Below are 21,134 nucleotides of genomic sequence, written 5' to 3'. Positions count from 1 at the left end.
ATAGATTCATATATAATAACTCCTCTATATGTTACTCTTATTTTACTCAATAGAATACTCATTGAATTTTAATCAAATTATACCCCAAAAGTTCGAATAGGATATAGTTTTACCCTTCAATTATTATATTTATTTTTGTAATATATTTAAAAAAATCAAAGTTATCAAATTATTTAAAAGAATACTCCAAATGGAACTTTATATTATTTTTCAAATGTGCAGCAAAAATATAATTATTTTATATACAATATTTTTAAATAATAGGAGCCTAAACAACACGACCAATATTAAGAATTAAAATTTTAATAACGCCAAATACTTAGAGATTGATGTAATAAATGTTAGTCATAAAATTAGACAAAATATTACAGCAATGAGACAATATATAGCAATTATCATTGTTGTCTGGGGGAAGTGATTATGGTTATTAATGATGATTTTCTAGTCATTTTCTTATATTCTTTTACCTCCTTAATTTATTAGGAAAAATAATGGTTGTGTTGGTGAATTAAGTGGGTTAATTTCTAGGACATTCACAAAGTGGAAAGAGAAAACGTCACATGATGACATGCCAAATAATTGATTAAAATTTTGATATTGTTGTTAATAAAGATTGAATTTGTCTGGTCCTATCTGGTTGGGTTTTTACACAGGTAATTCAAATTAGGATAAATCACAATTATTTATTTGAAGTTTATTGTAATTATAAATATTTTATTATTATTTAAAAAATTATAAATAATTCGTTGATTTTAATGTCCGTATAACAACAAATTCATTCCGTTAGACTCCGTTAAATTTTTATCCAATTTTTATCGTGAGCTGATCAAAATATTCTTTTAAATTATGTATTATAATCTTACATTTTTCTTAATTAATATTTTTATGGATTTATATACTTTATGTATTATTTATTTTATCCACCCTTAATTTTTTTTTATTTTTTTATTCAACAATGATAAAATAGTAATTTTCACCTAATCCGAAGGTACCTAATTATTTTTTATTTGAGGGGGTACTCACAATTTTTCAAACAACGAGGGAATATTCGTAATTATGTCAAACTTCAAGGGAGGTAACTGCAATTTATCCTAAAATTATTTGCAGTCAGATTGATGGAAGAATTTGAAAAAAATAATTGCGAATGACTCTATACTACAAGATTTTGAAATACATCACTGTTCAACAAAATACGACTTGAATTTAGAGGTGGAAATTTTGAAATAATTTGGATTCAAAATTATCCGAGAAAATTGTTACTAGAGACTCGAAATCTATACTTCCAAATCCACCGATCCAAATATAACCTGAGTCATAATGATTGGATTACCTTACCATGAGTGTAATACACTGTTCTAGAATAGGAAATGAAGAGTATGGGCTGTGTAATTGTTTGATAAAAAATTATTCCAATACTTTCTTACCACTTTTGAGGTTCCAGTCATTATGATTAGAACAGGTCTCGGGAGTTATAAGTCATTTATATGAGTAATTATAAATTATTCACATAATTAATTTATCCTGAATAAATAAAATTTATAATTATATATATTATAAAAAGGCTGTTTAATTAAAATGATATTAATTTTCTAATATTTCTCACCTCCACGCTTATTTTTCCTAATAATGTGTTGTGCATTATGTTGATAATATAAAAATAAATACCACATAAAATAAGAAATGGTATGAGTACAAAGAGACAAAGGACAATCATTCCTCAACACCTTTTGCCCTTTATATATGTTAGAAAAAAAATAACATCTTCAAGTGCCCATTGAGTAAATTCATTATTATGTATTGCCATTCTAATTATCATACATGAGCCAACAATTGTGTAGGGCTCCTCATTCAAATTTAATATATATATAAATTATAACCAAGTATGGTGTAGTATTTTATTTTTTTTTAAATAAAAGACTCACTTTTTGCACTTGGATTTGAAAGCCCAACTTTCCAAATTTTCTATATGATGGGGAATAAGAATAAAATAGAGGGCAAAATATGTGAAATTACAAAATTACCTATTAGTGAGTAAACCACAATTACATGGAAGTGGTTGGTAGTTGGTTAAAATGGTAATTTTATATTTTTCAGCGTAACTGGATTATTCTACATGTATAAATAGCACTCTGCAATTTTAGAAGGAGGGAAAATATCATTCTTTGTATGGTAAGGGCCTTTTCACTTTTGGTCCAATTAATCACGGGATTATCACTTTTGGTCATGTAACTTTTAATAGATAACACTTCTAATTCCATAAAACTTTTTTGTTAGATATTCAACAGGAAAAAACCACATGGACATTAAGTCAATGGGACCAAAAATACGAGACAAAAGTGAAAATTTCATAACCAATGGGACAAAAATGAAAACACTCTGAATTAGGGGACAACAAGTGTTATTTCCCCCTCCAGAAGGATGATAGACGAAAATTAAAGATGGCTCGATATTTCAAAAAACTACTATTATAATATGTGATCGTATTACAAATTGACCTTTAAAAAAAAAGAATAACGATACGCGTCCTATATTTTTATGCCTGCCCACCACTATCGTTTTCTCTTCTTTATTTTTGCTTTACTATCTCTCTCTCACACACACAAAAAAAAAAAAAAAAGGAAAGAAACACCAAAATTTGGGGGATCTAAGACAATCATCCTAAGTAGATCTCTTAGCTTAGCTTTTGAGCAGCATGTTATGAAGGATTGTGACTACATAGTCTACATGGTCATTGAGTAATAGTTTGATATGTGGCTCTCTAAGTCAATTTGGGCAGGCGTAATAATTGGTGTCCACTTTTAATTTTTGTTCAATTCATATACTTTGTTTGTTTAATAGTGACACATAATTTTGACCAGAATTGGTGGCAAATATGGTCAATTATTATGGTAAAAAGATGCATGTTTCTTGACCTTAGGTTTTGTCATTATCATTGAAGCAATCTCTCTAGCTATAAGAGTCAAGAGAGTTTGTACCTAGGGCCGATGTATTAGCAAATAATTTGTTATAATTATTAAGAATTAATTTATTTTAATAAATAGTCACATTAATACTATAAACATAGACTGTTTGTTATTGTATTTATTGGAACTTAATTGAAGAAAACGAATAATTAGAAAGCTCGTGTATACTGCGGAACATTAAACGCAAAACCCTGGTGTATTTGAGTCTTGATTTAGTTAAACATGTTAATTGTGTGCAATTCTTTGGATTTATTCACACTTAAACGTCTGGGGTTTGGTGATTAGAAAATTAACTTACTGCTGATAAGATTTTGTTCAAATAGAAAAAGACAATTGAAACTACGAGTTTTTGGATTAAAATCAGACAAGCTTTTGTGGCTATCTATTTCTGATTATGTTTGTACGAACTGCATTATCTCATTATTATTGTAATTACTGGTGATTGGATTATTAATTTTTAATTAGTTAAATGATACAATTAATAATTCAAATTCTTAAAAATTTATAAATAAAAAGAGTAAATATATAATAATAGTTTTGAGATTTGACATAATTATAAATATTTTTTTGTTGTTAAAAAATTATCAATACTCCGATGAAATTATCTAATTGTTGGGTAGAGGCTTGGAAATGTCGACTTTGTCTTTTTTTTTTTTTTAAAAAAAAAATTATAGTAAAAGTTGACGAGTTGTAACTTTCACTAGTCCTTATAGTCCATAATTTTTTTTTAAATTTATAAAAAATAAATAAAATTATTCGATAGTCCACAGTGACATTTTGATTAATTCACCATAAAAATGGATGAAAACCCAACGAAGTCTGATGGAACAGACTAATTGTTGGATGAGAATTAAAATAAAGAGCAGTGATAATTTCTTAAATCATAAGGGAATATTTATAATTATGTCAAATTTTAGGATGATTCTTTGAATTTAACCAATAAAAAAAGAGCTTGACTGGTGGCTCTACGATATTGGGCCTATTTATATGAGTAGGAGAGCAGTCCACAGTCTCAAAATTGGGCCTTTGGAATGATGAATGGCCCATACCCCTCTTTATCGGCCCAAATATATGGGTTAAACTCAATTAATCGGACAATAATAACATCAAAAAACCCCAACTTCAATTAAGCCAACCCGGTTCGTTTCTGTTTCTGGACATGGACTTTTAAACCCGACCCTGACCTACTCTCAAGCTCTCAAGTCTCAGGCTCCCAACGTATGAGCAAAAACCCTATAAACCCTAAATAAAGCTTAAATTTCCGAACTTGTAGAAGAAAACCCCAAATTGGATAAGTTTTAATTCGGGAAAATAAAGAGAAATGGAAGTAGAAGCAGCCGCTGCAGGAGTAGCTATGGAAGAAGAAAGAGAGCTGAGCAACCGGGTAATGTGTCAGCTGCAGGACTCAGAAGGTACACCTCTCGGAGCACCGATTTTTCTCCCGGAAAGCGCTGGCCCTAAGGAGCTGCAACAACTGGTCAATAAACTCCTCAACAACGTAAGTATCTAGTTGGAATTTTTGTTATTTTTAAAGGTGTTTCCTTTTTAGATTCTGGTAAATGTGGAACGGAGTTTGCTTATTGACAGTGTCATACGTTTTGGTGGCATCTTTTCTGATTTCAGTTTGATTTAATTGTTCATACTTGGAGTTGATTTTTGTGACTGTGTATGGCCGTGCTTATTTTTCTTTCTGAAATCGCAACTTATTTTGAATAAAGTTGAGTATTTGCTTATACACTTTTTACTTAGTTACATGGATCAAATTGTTGAGATTTTAAAACTAAACGGTTTGAAGAATCATTGAAAATTGTAACTATAAAATTCTGATTGATTGGAATAGCAATATGCAGACCTGGGTTTGTGGTCATTGGTTGAGTATTATGAGCTGAGATGAGAAGGAATCTCAAGAAATTTTTGCTCTTTCCATTGACACCCTGTCTGTTTATTAATAAGCTTCGTGTTACTGATCCTTTCTCATCTCCAAACTCTTTCCATCCTTTTCTCTTTCTCTGGTGCAACCGAAGATGGACGCCATGCATCGCATGGTGCTGATGCTTATGGTGGCAGCAATTGCAATTTTAAGGTTCACACATATACCACCAGGATGAGAGTCCTGAAAATGGACCTACTTATCGTTGGTATTTGGATCCTTGAGTTGATATCTTTACCCCTTCTTTTTTGAATCAATTGAACTGGATTTTGGAATTTTGAAGTTATGAGATTCTGTTTTTCCGTCATAATTTTTTCCTTTCCCCCACAAAAATCCTAGAATAAACACATATGTTGAAGATAGAGAAGCTGTAGTTCTAAGGAAAAGAAAAACACAAATCTAAACCAAAAAAACACCCGTATTGTGCTAGATGCTGTTTCAGCAATAGCTGAACTGTTCTTTCCAATGTAAAAGAACAATGATGTTGTTTTTTCTAGGATTTTGAGCATGTCTTGTCAGAGTACATGAAGAATTTAGACATTTATGTGTCTACACTAGTTAATAATGTTGAATTTGATAATGGATCTTTAATTTGTTTCAGGAGGAAAAATTGCCTTATGCATTTTATGTATCAGACAATGAGCTTGTTGTGCAGCTTGGGTCATACCTTCAGAAGAATAAGGGTGAAAATTTTCAGCTAATTCTGTTTTATTTGTTTTCAAATCCATGATGTGTAGAATCCATCATATCCCCAAACAAGTTGCTAAGATTCTCTCTAAATCTTGTTGCAGTGTCTGTGGAGAAGGTTATCAAAATAGTTTACCAGCCCCAAGCTGTATTCAGAATACGCCCAGTAACACGCTGTTCTTCAACTATTGCTGGTATGAAAATTTATTTGATTCCTTTCATGGGTTCATGCCATTTGCTAACATGGTTTAAGTGATAGAAATCATCAATGTAATTGGTCTTCTTTGAGATTTGTTTTCTACAGAACTGTGAGGTAGCTTTTGTTATACTATGCTGTAGGAGGCTTTGTTTAGCTCTATAATTCCTGGAAGGACTTCTTGAACCCTTTAAAGTTATTATTTTATGCAGTATTTGGTCTATATTTTGCAAATGGCTGAAAATATCTTCAGTAGTCTGAGAGAGCTTCTTTCTGCTGGTTTTGTATATGCCTTTAAACTATTGTGGGTAGTTTTTCGGATGCATTTGTGGTTCTTGCGAGGGGACAAAACTAAATTGATTTTGGTAACTGCCACAACATGAGAACTGAAAGCAACAGGGCACAATGTTGCAAGTGTAAACCCTTGTAACCTAGTCAATGTCAGCTAACCTGTAATAGTGGAGATCTCATCCAACTATGAGTATGGAGTAAGGAGGCAGTCAATACTGTGGCTCAATTTTTTGATGGAACTTCTGTGAGAGCTTATGGCACAAGTGCTTGGACAGTTTTCTTTCATAAGTGAAGTATTTCTTGCTAGGGTGATAGCTATAACTTTGATGCTAATTGATTGGTCATGGTAGTCGTTAAATGTAGAAAACTTAAGTCTGCCTTTAGTGGAACCCTGTTGTTGTTATGTGATGTGATTCTCATTATGTTTCTGCTTAGTTCATAACACGTTTTCTGATTCTCATTATGTTTTTGCTCAGTTTACTTATTGCTTGGTGTTATCCTGCTCTCTTATGATCTATAATGTTATGGACATTCCCTAGGTAACCAATTCAGCGTTCCAACTCTTTTGTTTTGGTGTGGTGTTGGGTTTGATTGGATGCATCTATAAACTTAATGTCGGTGTTGGATAGTAGAAAGTTTTGCCAATACTTTCTTTAACCCTATATATTTATGCAATTGCAGGTCATACAGAGGCTGTGCTTTCAGTTGCCTTTAGTCCTGATGGACGTCACTTGGCTAGTGGATCGGGTGACACAACTGTTCGTTTATGGGATCTAAATACACAAACACCATTGTTCACCTGTAAAGGTTAGAATCCGTTCTCGTGTATGATTTAGAGGCATGTACTCGCTTTCTTTTTCCAGGCATTCTATAAACTTTAGAGATTACATTTTACATTATGTTATGCATGATTTCAAGTATATTTTCTTGGCTGATTTGGTTAGAGTTTAAATTATCATCCACGACATGAAGAATTAGTATTTGAGGATTTGCTTATTGAACTATATATGCATAAATTCTCATATGCGTGTTGCCCATATTCTTTTAATTTGAAAAGGAGAACCTGATGGAAGGAATGTCTCTTTCATGAACTCTGGGGTGCACCTTTACATTGTTTATAATCTCATCTTAAACTCAATGTGCACAGTTTTGGACCAAAATTATCTGTAAATTACCCCTTCTGGATTGTCAATATGTTACTTTTGTTGGAGAAAGTGACATTACAAAATTATCTCTTTCATAGGTTTGATAATTATGATCGCACATTTTGCTTTCTTTTTAGGACACAAGAACTGGGTTCTTTCTATTGCATGGTCGCCGGATGGTAAGCATCTTGTTAGTGGAAGCAAGGCTGGTGAGCTTATATGCTGGGAGCCGCAGACTGGGAAGCCATCTGGCAATCCACTTGTTGTAAGCCCATAAACAAGTTGTTTGATTTTAGATAAAGTCCCTTCTTCTCATCCAATTAGGGCTCTGGATTCCTTGGATAAAACATTGCCTCTTTGACTGCAGTCCAGTAAAGTCGATTCTGAAAATTATAATTTGTTCTTTATTTTGGAAAAGCTCTAGCAAAAATAGCTATAAACAATCTCAAAAAGAGATTAATTCTGAAGTTTGATAACAGCTTTATAAGTTTCATATTATGCATTGACATAGATATGCAAGGATTGCAAGGTACATGAATATACTCGGAAGGACCTAGAGTAGAGGCTGATTGAAAAAAGCTATATTGACATTTGGATGTAATCTCATAGTTAACATTGCAAGAATTGAAAATTTTGGACGAACAAAAGTATATGCTTACTCTATCTGAATGCTTCTCCAGATTAAATTTTTCTCTTACGTCATCTATGTTTATATCTAATTCATCTCCAAGATTGTCAATTTTTATCTCCCAAGTCTGGTACCAAGATAAATGCAGACCATATAATTGATGATTAAGACCAAGATAAGCTTAATAAACAGCCACTTCCTAATTTCTTCTGAGGAAACTGATTACCATGTAAATGGAATCTTTTCTTGTTGTATTAGCCAAATAATTCATTGTTCATCTGATTGGTAAAAAAAATATAGAATCCATTGTTCATCTGTACTTGTTATGACATTGCATGTTTTAGAAAGAATTGAAGTGAGTTGAATGGCATATTATATTGTCAGGGCCACAAGAAATGGGTAACTGGAATTTCATGGGAGCCTGTCCATCTTAGTGCTCCATGTCGCCGGTTTGTCAGTGCCAGTAAAGATGGTGATGCAAGGATATGGGATGTTACATTAAGAAAATGTGTCATATGTCTAACTGGACACACACTTGCCATAACTTGTGTGAAGTGGGGTGGAGATGGAGTCATATATACTGGGTATGTTTTTCCATTGTTCATGGGAACTTACCTGCAAAAATATTGCTCAACTTGTTTGCCAAAATAATCAGAGCGCATTTTTCATCCTTGATTTGTAGCTTTTATTTCGGCTTGAAAATTTGGGATGTTAAGCTATTTTGTATTTTTGATCTGGGTTCTGGATACATTAATTTGTTCCTTGTTAGTTTCATGCTGTCATGATGTCTTCATTGATGTTGTTGTTATGCCCACATATAAAGAGGCTATCTGCTCAGATTGGAGATGTCTGTATAGTGCACATTTTATGCAAGTGCAGCATTTCCAAATGGCTCCACAACTAATGCAATCCTTCTGTTTGTTAAACTACAGTTAAGCTGTTAGAAACTCGGGGTAGGAGTTCTGCTTGTGCAAGGAATCTCCTCTGGGGATCCAAATGTAGAAATTTGTCTCTAGCTTTGTTCTGATGCGGAGTATATGGGAAGGAATTGGGGGAAAATATTGTTCTATTGTGTGAGGTAAAATTCTATATTTTAAAGTGTATGTTCTGCTTGTCATTTGCAGGTCTCAGGATTGTACAATTAAAATGTGGGAAACTTCACAAGGGAAACTAATACGTGAATTGAAGGTAAATGTTTCAACAATTTCTCATTCTGCCCCCTCCTATTTCTAATAACTGTAACTCTCTTACTGGTGCACAGTGGTTCTTGTTGCTCTCAGCTTTGCATTCATATTGCTCTGCACTTTTGGTGTGTAGTAGCCTCTGTAACATACATCTTCGATGTAATTTGTTATGCATGGCATCCTCAATCTGGTTTTTGTATTAGACTTGGTAAAGCCATGAGTGAAATTGAGTTGTCTTAAGAATAGTGAGGAACGCTATTTTACCGTTTCTTATGGCAGGTTACCTAGTTGCTATTTTTCTTTTAAACTAAAAGTATTAAGTTTTTCTGAAAAGATTTTATATATTGTATAGGAGCATGTCAAAAAATCTTTCTCTGGTCTCTTTAAAAGGCTTTCCATGTAGATGGTGTATTTATATTATTTTCTCAATGTGGGGTAAGGTGTTCAGTAGACTTTGTTCTTGCATTAACTTCTCTAACTCTTGCTCCAAATTATTTTGTATTCTGTCGCTAATCATTTTCTTTGTTCATCTTCTGAAGGGCCATGGTCATTGGGTCAATTCGTTGGCATTGAGTACTGAATATGTACTCCGCACTGGTGCCTTTGACCACACTGGTAAACAGTATTCATCTCCAGAGGAAATGAAGAAGGTAATTGATTTATCTTCAGTATTATTAGCTTAGGAGAGACACAATTATTTAATCATTCCTATTATGTGCTGAGTTACATATTATTCAGATGCTTTTAACACTGGTGCTTTTTGATTTTATTAAGTGATTTAACTTTTCCACCAAAAAGAAAGGAATTTTAACTGATATAATTCGCTTTTACATTTGAGAAATACTTGAGTGTGAAATCATATATTATTTCAACTCTTGCAATCAGTAGTTAGGGCTGGTAAGGTTGTTAAGATGGGATGGGGCTGTTTAAGTTATGCGAAATGTCCTACCGGACAACACGACACCCAGTAGTCTAAAGGAGTCACCACGGGTATAGAATAGGAAGGAGTTATAGATGGGAATATCGATGCAATATGTATGAGACTGCTCTAAAAATGCTGAATATTTTTGTGGGAAAGATGTAAACATCTAATTACCTAGTTCATTTCAATATATTTTTATTCCCAACGTCTTCGCCTCATCACCCTCCTTGATTCGGACCTGCCAATAGCCCGACCTCAAGTCTATCTTCGTGAAGTAGTTCGCACCACTCAAACGGTCGAAGCAGTCTGCCACCAACGGTATCGGGTACTTGTTCTTCACAGTGATCTTATTCAGCGCCCGATACACACAACACAGGCGTAGGGAGCCGTCGGCCTTCTTCTGAAACAGGACCGGCGCTCCATACGGCGACTTTGCGGGTTTGATGATTCCGCTCTCCAGCATATCCTTTCAGTTCACTGAGCGTGCTGATGGCTCTTTTGGAGTGTCACCTCTGTTTTCTCTTGTTGTGGTTGGCTGCTTATTGCGAAGCTTCTTTTTCCAAAGACTTTCAACCTTTTTACTCACTCCTTGGGTACAATTTCTCTTCAGATCCTCCACAGGAACAGCTTAGGTGTAAATAAAACTTACATATCAAAGTAAATAATTAATCAGCAGGCTTCTAGTTCCTATTATGCCTGTGCCCTTCAGAACTAATGCCCCAAAGTTGAATATGACTTTTTTGGTTTTTGTGTTCCTCTGCTATATTTACAGTTTTACTGCATTCTTGTTTCAGCCACTATTTAAGTTCTCCTTGTGCCAGGTAGCTTTGGAAAGGTACAATAAGATGAAGGGGAGTGCTCCTGAGAGATTGGTCTCAGGTTCAGATGATTTTACCATGTTCCTATGGGAACCTGCTGTCAGCAAACACCCGAAAACGCGTATGACTGGTCATCAGCAGGTATGAGTATTTGATTTTCTTGTCATTTCTTGGGTTTGTCCTCACACATAATCAGTTATGACTCTTTTACTTGGACAAAACCAAAACTAATGGTTTTTTTCTTGGATTGATTGAGTTTTATCTTTGTTTTCTACCATAAGCATGAAAGATTGCAGAGATATAGGGGTGGTGGGTAGCACTCTAGTTAAAAATAAATGCATCAATACTACAAACCAAAGAAACATAAGCTGGCTACTAAGTTAGCCTGTTCGATAACGGTATGTTAAACTCCAATCAAATAAACAGAAGAAATTTTCTCTATTATGAGCGAAAAGACGAACAGAGAATGGTAGATGGCCATGATTTTAACCTAAATAAAAACTTATTTCACAGTTGAGCCTGATCAGCCCCCAAAATTAAACATCATACCTTTCTATTAGTTATTGTTACTTTCCCTATCAGTCCTTCTTTTGAGTACCTATCTCGACTAACAATGCTGTTCCACAAAGAGAACCAGTTTAGCTGGGGGCCTCGGCCTCCAGCCCCAATTTGTTTCTGCACCTGGATTAGCAATGCAGCACACGAGTGCCTGTTAGCCATCTTTTGTGTTCTGTGTTCGCAGCATTCGCCTATCACCATTGATACCCATGTAGTAGCCTGAGAAAATCCATCATGGGAAACCCTACAACAATCTCCTGTTTTGTTCTGCCACCACCATCTTTTGGGTCCCACTACCTTATTCTTTTAGCAAGGATTCATAAGAGGAATTACATCTTGCAACAGGGGGCCCCTATATTCAGGTAATCTGCAGTGGCTGTGGGGGACAAAGGCAACGTTATTTATTATGTCATAGAAGTTGTGGAGTTGGCAGAGATGGTGTGGTATTCCAAGTGCAATGACCATTACTTCTGTTTTGGTTCCCCTATCCTATCTCGTCCCTATGTTTCTCTGAAGCCAGTATTTAGCACCAACTATTTGCTTGCTGAACAAAAGACTTGATTCTTATCTATGAATATTTGATATGTTAGTGTTGCCTCACTAGTACTTCCTCACTTTAACAAGAATATCTCTTCCTACTCATTCCTGATTTTAGACTTTGTTCTGCTGCAGCTTGTCAATCATGTATATTTTTCTCCTGATGGGCTATGGATTGCCAGTGCCTCCTTTGACAAGTCGGTCAAGTTATGGAATGGAACCACTGGAAACTTTGTGGCTGCTTTCCGTGGTCATGTGGGGCCTGTTTATCAAATAAGGTTAGAATTATTTTCTTTGTATATTTATCCATCTACTAGCTGTGTACCTAATCAGCATTTCTTTTTACAGCTGGTCAGCAGACAGTAGGCTGCTTTTGAGTGGGAGCAAAGACTCAACTTTAAAGGTAACATTCCTTTGTTAACTGAATGTGCTCTAAATAACTTCTCCTTTAGTTATTGTTCTCTCTCACAAAATCCATAAGATAGTTGATTCTGAGAGAGTAGTAATGCAGAGCTAGCTCATCTGTGTTGGTGATTGCATGAAAATCTGTCCTACACTTTCAGAAAGTTGAATGTGTTTTCTTGATCTCCTAGGCTTTCGAGACATGACGCATCATGTAAATGTTTATAATTTATTCAATAATTCCCGATGCGATGCTTGGCAAACAAATAGCTGAATCAATACAAATTAAGCCAGCAGACAACATAAAATAAGATTAAAAATAACCTGGTTTTGCTGCACTTGGGCACTGATGTAACACTGATACAAATAACAGGGAAGACAGAATTTGAGGTCCGAAATCTTGATGAGACATTGGCATACAAAAGAAGTATAAATTGATATTACTATATTTGCGGTCTATTCAGATTTTTCGGTCATGTACATGATGAATCAGTTGAAACTTCCCTTCCTATTTGTCCACCGATATCTGAATTGCCAATTTATTTTCAACTGAATATGGAGATGCTTTGGCTATTCTATTTCATATAAAGCGTGCACTTGCTTTTAAGGAAATTTTTTCTTACTAGAAGGCTAATGTTGCTGAATGTGGATGTGCATTTTGTAATTGATGTGAGTTTTTAAACAGGTTTGGGATATCCGGACACAGAAGTTGAAACAAGATCTTCCAGGGCATGCAGATGAAGTAAGGCCTACCAGCCATCCCTGACTCCATCCCCATCCCCACCCCCACCCCACCTCCACTGTCTGTAAAAGAAAGGAAAAGAGCTCCTTCTTCTCTCTCTCTAAGTTCATGCTGGCCCATTTGTGCAATTCTTTTATGCTATTTCTCTGCTTTACCTTTCCATCCTTTTTGGAGGGGTTGTAGGAGAAGCCATGAATAATGACTTTTTTCGTTCTTCAGGTTTTTGCAGTTGACTGGAGTCCAGATGGTGAGAAAGTAGCATCTGGTGGCAAGGATAAAGTGTTGAAGTTATGGATGGGCTAGAAATCACCATGTGGAAGTAAAGACTTTGAAGGCTGAAGGCTTGTACAGCTTATACACTGCCAGTTTATGGAAAAGAATTCTCAGATTGCGCGTGGGGATATGAACATAGTTTACTAAAATATGAGGTCTTGCATTCATTTGGTCTAGGTCATTCAGCTATCGCACCATGCTATGCTCTGATGGTTTCTCCATACAATTACAGCAAAGCTCTCCAAATTAATAGTGTTGGCAGGTCAAGTTACTATATTGTAAGTTTCATTTTTGGCCCAATTCCATTTAACCTCTTTTTCGATTTTTTATGGTGAATGCCATTTCACTTGCCTTCTTTTGAAAACCAGATGTTTAGGTGTCTTGACTAGGCTGAATTTCCTGTATTTGGCACATAATCCAGTGTACTGCTCAATTATATAGTCAGAAGATTGTATTTGGTGGTGATTATAATATCTCTGCCCACTTCTCAGCATGATCTTCCAGGATAAACCATGATAATGGACTGGTCATTTCCAAGGCTGAACTGAATGAGTCGGAAAAACAGGGCTACAGATAACTTGGTCTGCTGAAATTGACTTCCAATTCTGAATAGCATATTTTGATGATTAGAGTTTCTATTCTGGCAAAAAAGGGTGGTACTGTGGACTACAAAGACTCAGTTTAGTCAATTATTACATGCAATTCTTCAACGAGTCTCCAGCACCCTGGAAAAAGCAATACGAGAGAGCAAAATCTGCAATAAAAATCCCGACAAGAGAGACAACCACTGCCGACGTAGTTGATTCTCCGACGCCTTTGGCACCTCCCAATGTCGTAACACCCCATGCACAGCTCACAACTGATATTATTGCGCCAAAGACCTGCGACTTTATCATTGCACTAATTATATCCCATGATCTAAGAGCTCTTTGAGCAGAATCCAAGATTATGTTGATGCTGATGCCATAAACACTGTCAGCTAGGAGAGCACTTGATGCCATCCCTACTGTAAAACACATCAGAGTCAAAAATGGAAGGGCAACACATGAAGCTAGCACTCTCGGGGTTACCAGATAATCCACAGGATTTGCGCCAAGAACCCTCAACGTGTCGGTTTGCTCTGACACCTGCATTGTGCCTAATTCTGCAGCAAAGGCACTTCCAATCCGTCCAGCAACTACGATTGATGTGACAACGGGACTCAGCTCCCTTGAAAAGGCAAGGGCCAAAACCCCACCAACAGATCTATTCAGTCCTAATCTGGTAAACTCCCTCACAAATTGGATAGTGAACGCCATGCCAACAAAAGCTGATGTCAGGAGACAGACACCAACTGATTTAGGCCCAACTCTCTCTAGTTGTTGGAGAGTGTTTTTCCAGTGAATTTTGCCCTTTATGGTCCTAGTGATCACTTGCCCTGTCAAAACAAGAACAGATAAACCTCTCCATAAGTACTTAGGAGGTGACCATTTACTCAGGAATGTGCTTGATTCATTATTCGGTAGTGGAATTTCAGTTGCTTCTTCTTCTTCAGACACTGAAGCACTTGGGTGACCATCTTCTCTATCCAGAACAAAAAGCTTGCTTTGTTTAACAGGAGAGAAAACCCTGCGAGTCTTTGCCGCCTCAGAAAAATAAACTTTCTGGATAAGGTGCCTGAAGCTCAAGGAAGTAATCTTTGCTGGACAACTTAAATTGATAGAGCTACGTCTGAAAGATGTCAGAGATAAGAGTTAAAACAAATTAATGAGATAACCACTCAATAAGAAACCCAAAAAGGAAAATAATAATAAGCAGATAAAAAAAATTGTTCTTGTCACATCCGTGTTATGTATTCATACACAAACAGAGAGGTGAAGAAAAAAGAAACCTGTCAGAGATGTGAATAACCGGGCGAATTTGGGAGGCTGCTAGCATGTTAGTTCCCTCTTTGTTAAGATGTATATGGAATATAAGTCTTGGTTCTTCCTCTGAGAAGGGAGAGTTGTCTAAATGCCCTGAACTACAAACCTGCTCTAAACTATCTACCAAAAATTGTTGAACACATGCAACTGAGATAAAAAGGCTGTCTTCTGTAAATTCAGTTGCTACAAGGCAACATGGCCCAGCAAGCCAGGAACTACAAGTAACGCTGAATGGCAAATGATTTCATTGAAAGCCAACTTCTAGACCTTGTAACCTGCAGTTGAAAATAGACAACAGACAGAGATAATTTGGGGTTCTAGTGTCATAGTGATGTCAAATAAACTACCTTAAGTAACTTTGAGGAGTAAAATAACGAAGACAACTGCAATAACAATCCAGGAACAAGGTTAAAAATCTCCAAAAACTAATTGCACACTGCTTGGTGCTCGAAAAGAGAGGTCTTGGTCACCAATGGCTATAAATAGGTAGAAAGGGCATGAGCAGGAAAATGGAAGAGCCAACATGCTAAAAGACTGAACTAAACTAAAAAAGAACAGGAGAAGGCCCTCTTTAGCATGAACCTGAAGATTCTGTGTCTACCATATCATCAATCATAAGAGATCAACTTCACTAAATTTCTTTGTGCTAATTTCATCTTTTATGGAATCAATCTGCATTTCATCATTGTCCAATATGACCCGTATAAAGAATGGGCATTTGCAGTCATTGACAGATCATAATATGCTCTCCATTCACTATAAAAACGTGCAGGAAAATGCATTAGATGTATGATTCTAATCTAAGTTCAGGTGGGAGAGGAAATGCCATAGCCAACCCCAAAACTAGTTGTGCATAGCACGAGATGTGCCAGGCACCAAAGCATAAGCAGGAGGTCAGTTTCAGCATAGTGCTTGTATGAACCCATAGTGCAGCAGAACTAGACATTACTAATGCCATCAGTCCAGGAAAGCAAAACTACAACTTTCTTCATTTGTTTCTTTGTCAAACAATTTGTTGCACTAACTCGCGGAACTAACTACTCATTCACACGCACAGCAGATGAAATAATGAATCTTTTTTTGCATCAATAAGTCATTAAGAAAAGGGCTTTTTGTTCTGATCTCAAAGTCTGAATCGGTTTCAATCAAAATGGTAATGAACAACCCACAACCCAAAATTTATTAACAAAATAAAAAACAAAGCAACACAGTTGTAAGCACAAAACCAGACGCAGTGAACAAGAAACTAAAACCAAGAATCAACCATCACATTCAGTAGCTGAAATGAACTGCAATAACAAAAGAGGAAAAACTTCAGAAGAAAAAAAAAAAACAATAATAATCCAAATTGGCAGCAACTACACCAAATATTGAAGAAACGAACATGCTAATAGATGCCAGGAGAAGCGTGCATACTCAATAATTTGAAGATGTAAGAAAGACAAAAGCAAAAACAGAAATGAGATTGGGGAAGAAAAAAGAATGTAAGCACCTTCAATTCTTGATGAGTATAAGGACCCAGAATATCAGAAATGAGAGTGAATATTAATGCGAACTACGGAGCATTTCTCTCTTTCCTACGGTTTCTCTCTCTACTTGTTATATGGCCGTCGCGTAACCCTCCGGTCGGATCACACAGATCAGATCATTGGACAGGATAAACCCGGCCGGTCTGCCATTGAAACCGGCCCGGTTTTGCCTGTCAATTCCATGAGAAAAAGGATACTATATAGTATATACTTCTTTGAAATAATAAACACATACATATATAACATATTTATATATTATCTTGTACATTTACTTTTACATTTTGTACTTTTGAAAACGTTGAAGTTGGTTTTTGGATAATTTATTAAGTACCAATTTTGGAATTGTGTTTACGCAGCCATGAGATAGGCTTTAATATCACACGTTTTTTTCTCATTGCCCTCTCAAATTACTTCTGTTTTTTAATTTTCGTCTTTCTTTTTAAATAAAATAAATTTGATTTTATCTAACTCCTAACTTTACTTCTTGGTTTCCTTGTTTCACTTTAGATACTAAAAGCTGGTTCCCCAACTACGAGACTTGCAGCCATAAACTATCTTTCATAAGAATAAAATGTCATCAACTTGTATCCTATCTTTTAAAAGAATAAATACCACCATTGTTACCCATTCTCAGTAGTTGACTAAGCACCAACTCAGAAATAGTTCACCAAATAAGTGTTGATATAGTAATAAATCTTTGCACACCTAAATGAAGTTGATCATGTTCTTCAAGTACTGGATATAAGGAAAACAACATACTTATTTTCATGGATAGAATCATGAATGCAACACAGAAAATGCATGAGTTGTTACAAAACTTCTACTGTTCTATGGCTATTCATTCACTGGCAAATTTAGAATTTATTTTCCAACCAGCCAACTGGAGAAGTTAGTCATGTATAACACTCTCAATAGTAATTTGAGCATAGAATTTAATTTAATTACATACAAGGAGCCCTCCTGATGAACAGGTAATAATCTCGACAAGTTAGAAAGACAGAACGTGCAGAAAGGAACTAAGTGGCCATTTCAACAATGGCAGAACCCATGGATGTGAATGGATTATATCTCGGTTGATGAAGGAAATCAAATATCTACAAAACGGGGCTTGAAATTTAATCTGATCCTTTCTTGCTTCTCTCACTTGGCCTCGGACAACTTTGTTCGTATCACTTCAGGACTTGAGATCTTGTTAACACTGCCAAAGAGATAGTGTAAGGAACACCAGAGTTGTAAGGGACCGAGATAAGGGTAAAAAATGAAGCTGGTATGACAAGTTGCATTGCTACCAGATGATTGGCAAGTTATTTTGCAGGAAAACGTGAGACTTACCATAAGAGGATATCTCCGCTTGATCCTAACTTCTCATAAATCCATTCTGGAGCCAGTTCTTGCAGCAATCTAAGTTGCTCTTCAACCTCCCCTGTCAAAGTGAATCAAGATTGGTTTCAAAGTGAACTTTTGCAGTACAGAAATGTTAAGTTTATTTTTATCAAAGACCGGACTTACTTCTGTCAACAATATCTAAATGGCCAGTTATTATTTTCTGTATCAGCTCCTCTTTAGTGATAATGGAACGCCTGATTGATTGATACAAGAAATAGATCATGTCAAAGAGCTTGGGCAGACTAGCAATCATTTGTTGCCGCCTTTTTGCTTGCGAGATTGCTGGATCCTTCTCCATTGATGCTAGACGCTCTTTTTCTCGTATCTGTAAAAGCAGACAACCAGTGGACCAAAAGGGAATGAGACTAAGTGGAGCAATTGCTAGATAGGGTCTTTCATTTAGGAAAATATCACAACTAAGATACTGTAAGATGATATGATAATGTGCTTACCGATTGTAGAAGAGCCTCCGGGAGGATGTCATCATCAGCTGATGATTTGCTGCTCCTACCAAATTCACCATCAACCTTGACACTCTTCACAGGAGTGTCGAACTTCAAAGGCCTATTAGGGGGTGGACGCCTGACCAGTTTGCTCGGTGATCTAGATGAATTACCATCTGGGCTCATATAACATCTCTTAGGTGGATGAAGCATGGGTGTTGCACTCATCAATTTTGCGGGAGTAGATAAAAGATCCACTGGAGTTCTCAGTAAAGGTGTCATTTCAACAGATAATTGATCTTCATCCTTGATACTATCTTTACATTTCACTGGGGTTTCAAAAGAGCACTTTTCCTTGCCTGAAGGCTTTACGGATGATTTAGAATGAGATTTAGCAGCAACTGAACTAGTTTCTTTTCCAGGAAATTCATGTTCCACATCAACTGAAGCATGGTTAGAAACAACTACTTGGTCTTCCTTTATGTTTGCTGTAAGATGGCCAGAACCCCGCTGCGAGAAGGATCTTTTAAATGAAGCAGACAGATGGGATGCTGTGACAGTTCGTCCTTCTAAAACTGCCCCATCTGTGGTCTCACTCATCAAAGATGAAGCTGAAGGTTGAACTGAACTTATGCTTGCAGATGCCTTCAATCGAGTAAATGGTTCTGGTAGGTCCTCCTCTGGGACTTCATCACCCTGGACACAGATGTGGCGATTTAGTGGTACTTAGGGAGGGATAGAATAGCAGCAGCAGAATAGAAGCTACTGGGGAGCATGAATGAACAACATATTGTGTCTGATTTAAAAACTATGTGTACTAGGGAACATGTACTAACATAATATCATGTCTAATTTAACCAATGCAACACCTCAGTGCATGGGGAAGCATATTAGCTAATGGAAATGAAGTTGAAACTGATTGATTATACACGGAATCTCATCAAAGATGAGAAGACTCAACTTAGCAGTCTTAAAAATGGATCCCTCAGTAGGAAAGTGGAGATAAAGGTAACTAAGGACTTTCAGTGGTACCTCTGGATGGGATGTGAAGAAATCAAGAAGCCGACCACGGAAGATTTTTCTCAAGTGCAAATTTCGACTGTGAGATTTGGACTTGCTTTTACTCTCAATTGCTTCGACATTCAATGTGATGCGCAGGTCAGGTTTCATGCAGCTAGTGCGCTCATCATGCCGAAGGACTTTCTCCACCAAAATGGCCTCAGGCAGGATGAACTTCAATTGTGCTAAATGACCATAAGTAAACCTCCTGGAAATTTAAATCAGAAACCAAATTGAAAATTCAAATCTATATGAAGAACTCACAATGAAAATTATAAAAAATGTCTGTCAATCTGAGCTGTAAATTCCGCATACCTATCAGTTAAACTTTCTATTTGGGAGCTAATATTAGTAAACGTTGTTGCAGATCTTTTTAATTGGAGCAGCCTGATTGAGCTATCCAAGCTGTTAAAGAATTTATCCAACAACTCATACCTGAAACATAAACATCAAGCATTTAAATTATTAATCTCAGAGACAGAGCAGATAATGAATGACCGTATTCTATATTTACCAGTAATGCTAGAACAGATAATTAAGAAAATGATACTGGAAGGATTCAGTAATTAATCATAGGAGTTATATAACCCATGACACCAAATAAAGCTGGTCTTTTTTTCAAATATACAATGTAAATGTTTTCTCCACATTTTAGATGCCATGAATCTGGGATTGTATACTCGGGATTTCCCTCTTCTTTGATTTGTTGTAGTAGAAAACAGAGCACAAATGCTCGACAACCAGACAGAATTAAACAATTCATTTCAAGACAATCATTCAGAGCACAGGAAAATACATATGCACACAGATCTGCAAGCAGCTGCTTACTTAAACAATCGCAATCCTGCAAAATAAAATGCATGCTTACTTTTCCGGAAGCTGTATCTCAGCATCAACAGACTTCTTCTTCGATTTGACGATGTCCTCTTTCTCGGATCCCAATAGCGGGTCCGTTCTAGCAGGAGTGTTGGATCCCCCTTCCCGGAGCTTCATCGCCGCCTCTCTGACTTCCTTTATCGACATCACCGCGCCACGGTGTCGCAGCCGCCGAGGGGCGTCCACTGGCTTCCCGGGGGTTTTCACGCTCCATGGATTCTGGGCGGGCTCAGCAACCTTCCGAGGCTCCTGATCCGACGACGCAGGTAAATGGAGCTGCTTCTTTGACTTGAACATTGACAACGGCGACGATTTGCCGGCATCCATCGTTGCTCTGGCACACAAAAGCACACACAGTCGAGGTGAAATCGAGGGATCCAATGAGGTATATGTAGACTGTAGCAGGAGGACGAGGGTTTTCTTTTGGCGGGGATCTGACGTGGCTGCTTGCCAGGTCAGCATTGGCGCCAATTTTTCTCGCGGGAAGGAAGGGCTTTTGTGTAATATTATTCCCACAGTGAACTTTTAGATGGGCCTTTGGTCTTGTAATGGGCTATTTTTTGGGGTCGGGCTAATTTGGGATTTCAGGCCCAATGGATTGGTCTGGAGAGATTAAAGGAAGAAAGGCCCAATAGGCTTGAGATTAGCACCAAGTTTGTAC

General features: G+C 36.5%; 3 protein-coding genes across 4 annotated transcripts; 1 reads left to right on the top strand and 2 right to left on the bottom strand.

Moving 5' to 3' along the window:
* The first annotated feature begins 4,155 nt into the window (after positions 1 to 4,155).
* On the top strand, positions 4,156 to 13,747 carry LOC105163403 (WD-40 repeat family protein / notchless protein). Its single transcript, XM_011081727.3, has 13 exons — positions 4,156 to 4,461; positions 5,495 to 5,576; positions 5,685 to 5,774; positions 6,749 to 6,874; positions 7,350 to 7,477; positions 8,225 to 8,424; positions 8,965 to 9,028; positions 9,564 to 9,674; positions 10,768 to 10,905; positions 11,995 to 12,137; positions 12,208 to 12,262; positions 12,947 to 13,003; positions 13,223 to 13,747. Exons 1-13 carry the CDS (start codon positions 4,285 to 4,287, stop codon positions 13,304 to 13,306), a joined length of 1,455 nt encoding a protein of 484 aa, XP_011080029.1. The 5' UTR covers positions 4,156 to 4,284; the 3' UTR covers positions 13,307 to 13,747.
* A 107-nt stretch (positions 13,748 to 13,854) lies between these two features.
* Positions 13,855 to 16,865, bottom strand: LOC105163402 (protein TRIGALACTOSYLDIACYLGLYCEROL 1, chloroplastic). 2 transcript variants are annotated; one of them, XM_011081725.3, is made up of 3 exons: positions 16,673 to 16,865; positions 15,147 to 15,455; positions 13,855 to 14,986 (listed from the first exon to the last, which is right to left on the bottom strand). In XM_011081725.3, exons 2-3 carry the CDS (start codon positions 15,191 to 15,193, stop codon positions 13,969 to 13,971), a joined length of 1,065 nt encoding a protein of 354 aa, XP_011080027.1. In that variant the 5' UTR covers positions 15,194 to 15,455; positions 16,673 to 16,865; the 3' UTR covers positions 13,855 to 13,968. The 2 variants fall into 2 exon arrangements, with proteins under 2 accessions (XP_011080027.1, XP_011080026.1); XM_011081724.3 differs by lacking the exon at positions 16,673 to 16,865 and having other exon boundaries at positions 15,147 to 16,654.
* Positions 16,866 to 17,550: 685 nt separating this feature from the next.
* CDT1A (CDT1-like protein A) lies at positions 17,551 to 21,043 on the bottom strand. Its single transcript, XM_011081728.3, has 7 exons — positions 20,466 to 21,043; positions 19,913 to 20,032; positions 19,571 to 19,805; positions 18,548 to 19,234; positions 18,219 to 18,420; positions 18,042 to 18,132; positions 17,551 to 17,907 (listed from the first exon to the last, which is right to left on the bottom strand). Exons 1-7 carry the CDS (start codon positions 20,933 to 20,935, stop codon positions 17,850 to 17,852), a joined length of 1,863 nt encoding a protein of 620 aa, XP_011080030.2. The 5' UTR covers positions 20,936 to 21,043; the 3' UTR covers positions 17,551 to 17,849.
* Positions 21,044 to 21,134: the final 91 nt, after the last annotated feature.

This window comes from Sesamum indicum, linkage group LG6, assembly GCF_026168435.1.
Source record: "Sesamum indicum cultivar Baizhima isolate 11 linkage group LG6, ASM2616843v1, whole genome shotgun sequence".
In the NCBI taxonomy this organism is placed as follows: domain Eukaryota; kingdom Viridiplantae; phylum Streptophyta; class Magnoliopsida; order Lamiales; family Pedaliaceae; genus Sesamum; species Sesamum indicum.
This window is presented reverse-complemented; position numbering and strand designations above follow the sequence as displayed.

Excerpts from the sequence above, each read along its gene's own strand:
- LOC105163403 (XM_011081727.3), top strand. The coding sequence starts at position 4,285 with ATGGAAGTAGAAGCAGCCGCTGCAGGAGTAGCTATGGAAGAAGAAAGA. Across the intron at positions 4,462-5,494 it reads TCAATAAACTCCTCAACAAC|GAGGAAAAATTGCCTTATGC; the intron begins GTAAGTATCTAG and ends AATTTGTTTCAG. Across the intron at positions 12,263-12,946 it reads GCAAAGACTCAACTTTAAAG|GTTTGGGATATCCGGACACA; the intron begins GTAACATTCCTT and ends GTTTTTAAACAG.
- LOC105163402 (XM_011081725.3), bottom strand. The coding sequence starts at position 15,193 with ATGCTAGCAGCCTCCCAAATTCGCCCGGTTATTCACATCTCTGACAG. Across the intron at positions 14,987-15,146 it reads GTTATTCACATCTCTGACAG|ACGTAGCTCTATCAATTTAA; the intron begins GTTTCTTTTTTC and ends GACATCTTTCAG.
- CDT1A (XM_011081728.3), bottom strand. The coding sequence starts at position 20,935 with ATGCTGACCTGGCAAGCAGCCACGTCAGATCCCCGCCAAAAGAAAACC. Across the intron at positions 19,806-19,912 it reads ATAGAAAGTTTAACTGATAG|GAGGTTTACTTATGGTCATT; the intron begins GTATGCGGAATT and ends TTAAATTTCCAG. Across the intron at positions 18,421-18,547 it reads CGGAGGCTCTTCTACAATCG|ATACGAGAAAAAGAGCGTCT; the intron begins GTAAGCACATTA and ends CTGCTTTTACAG.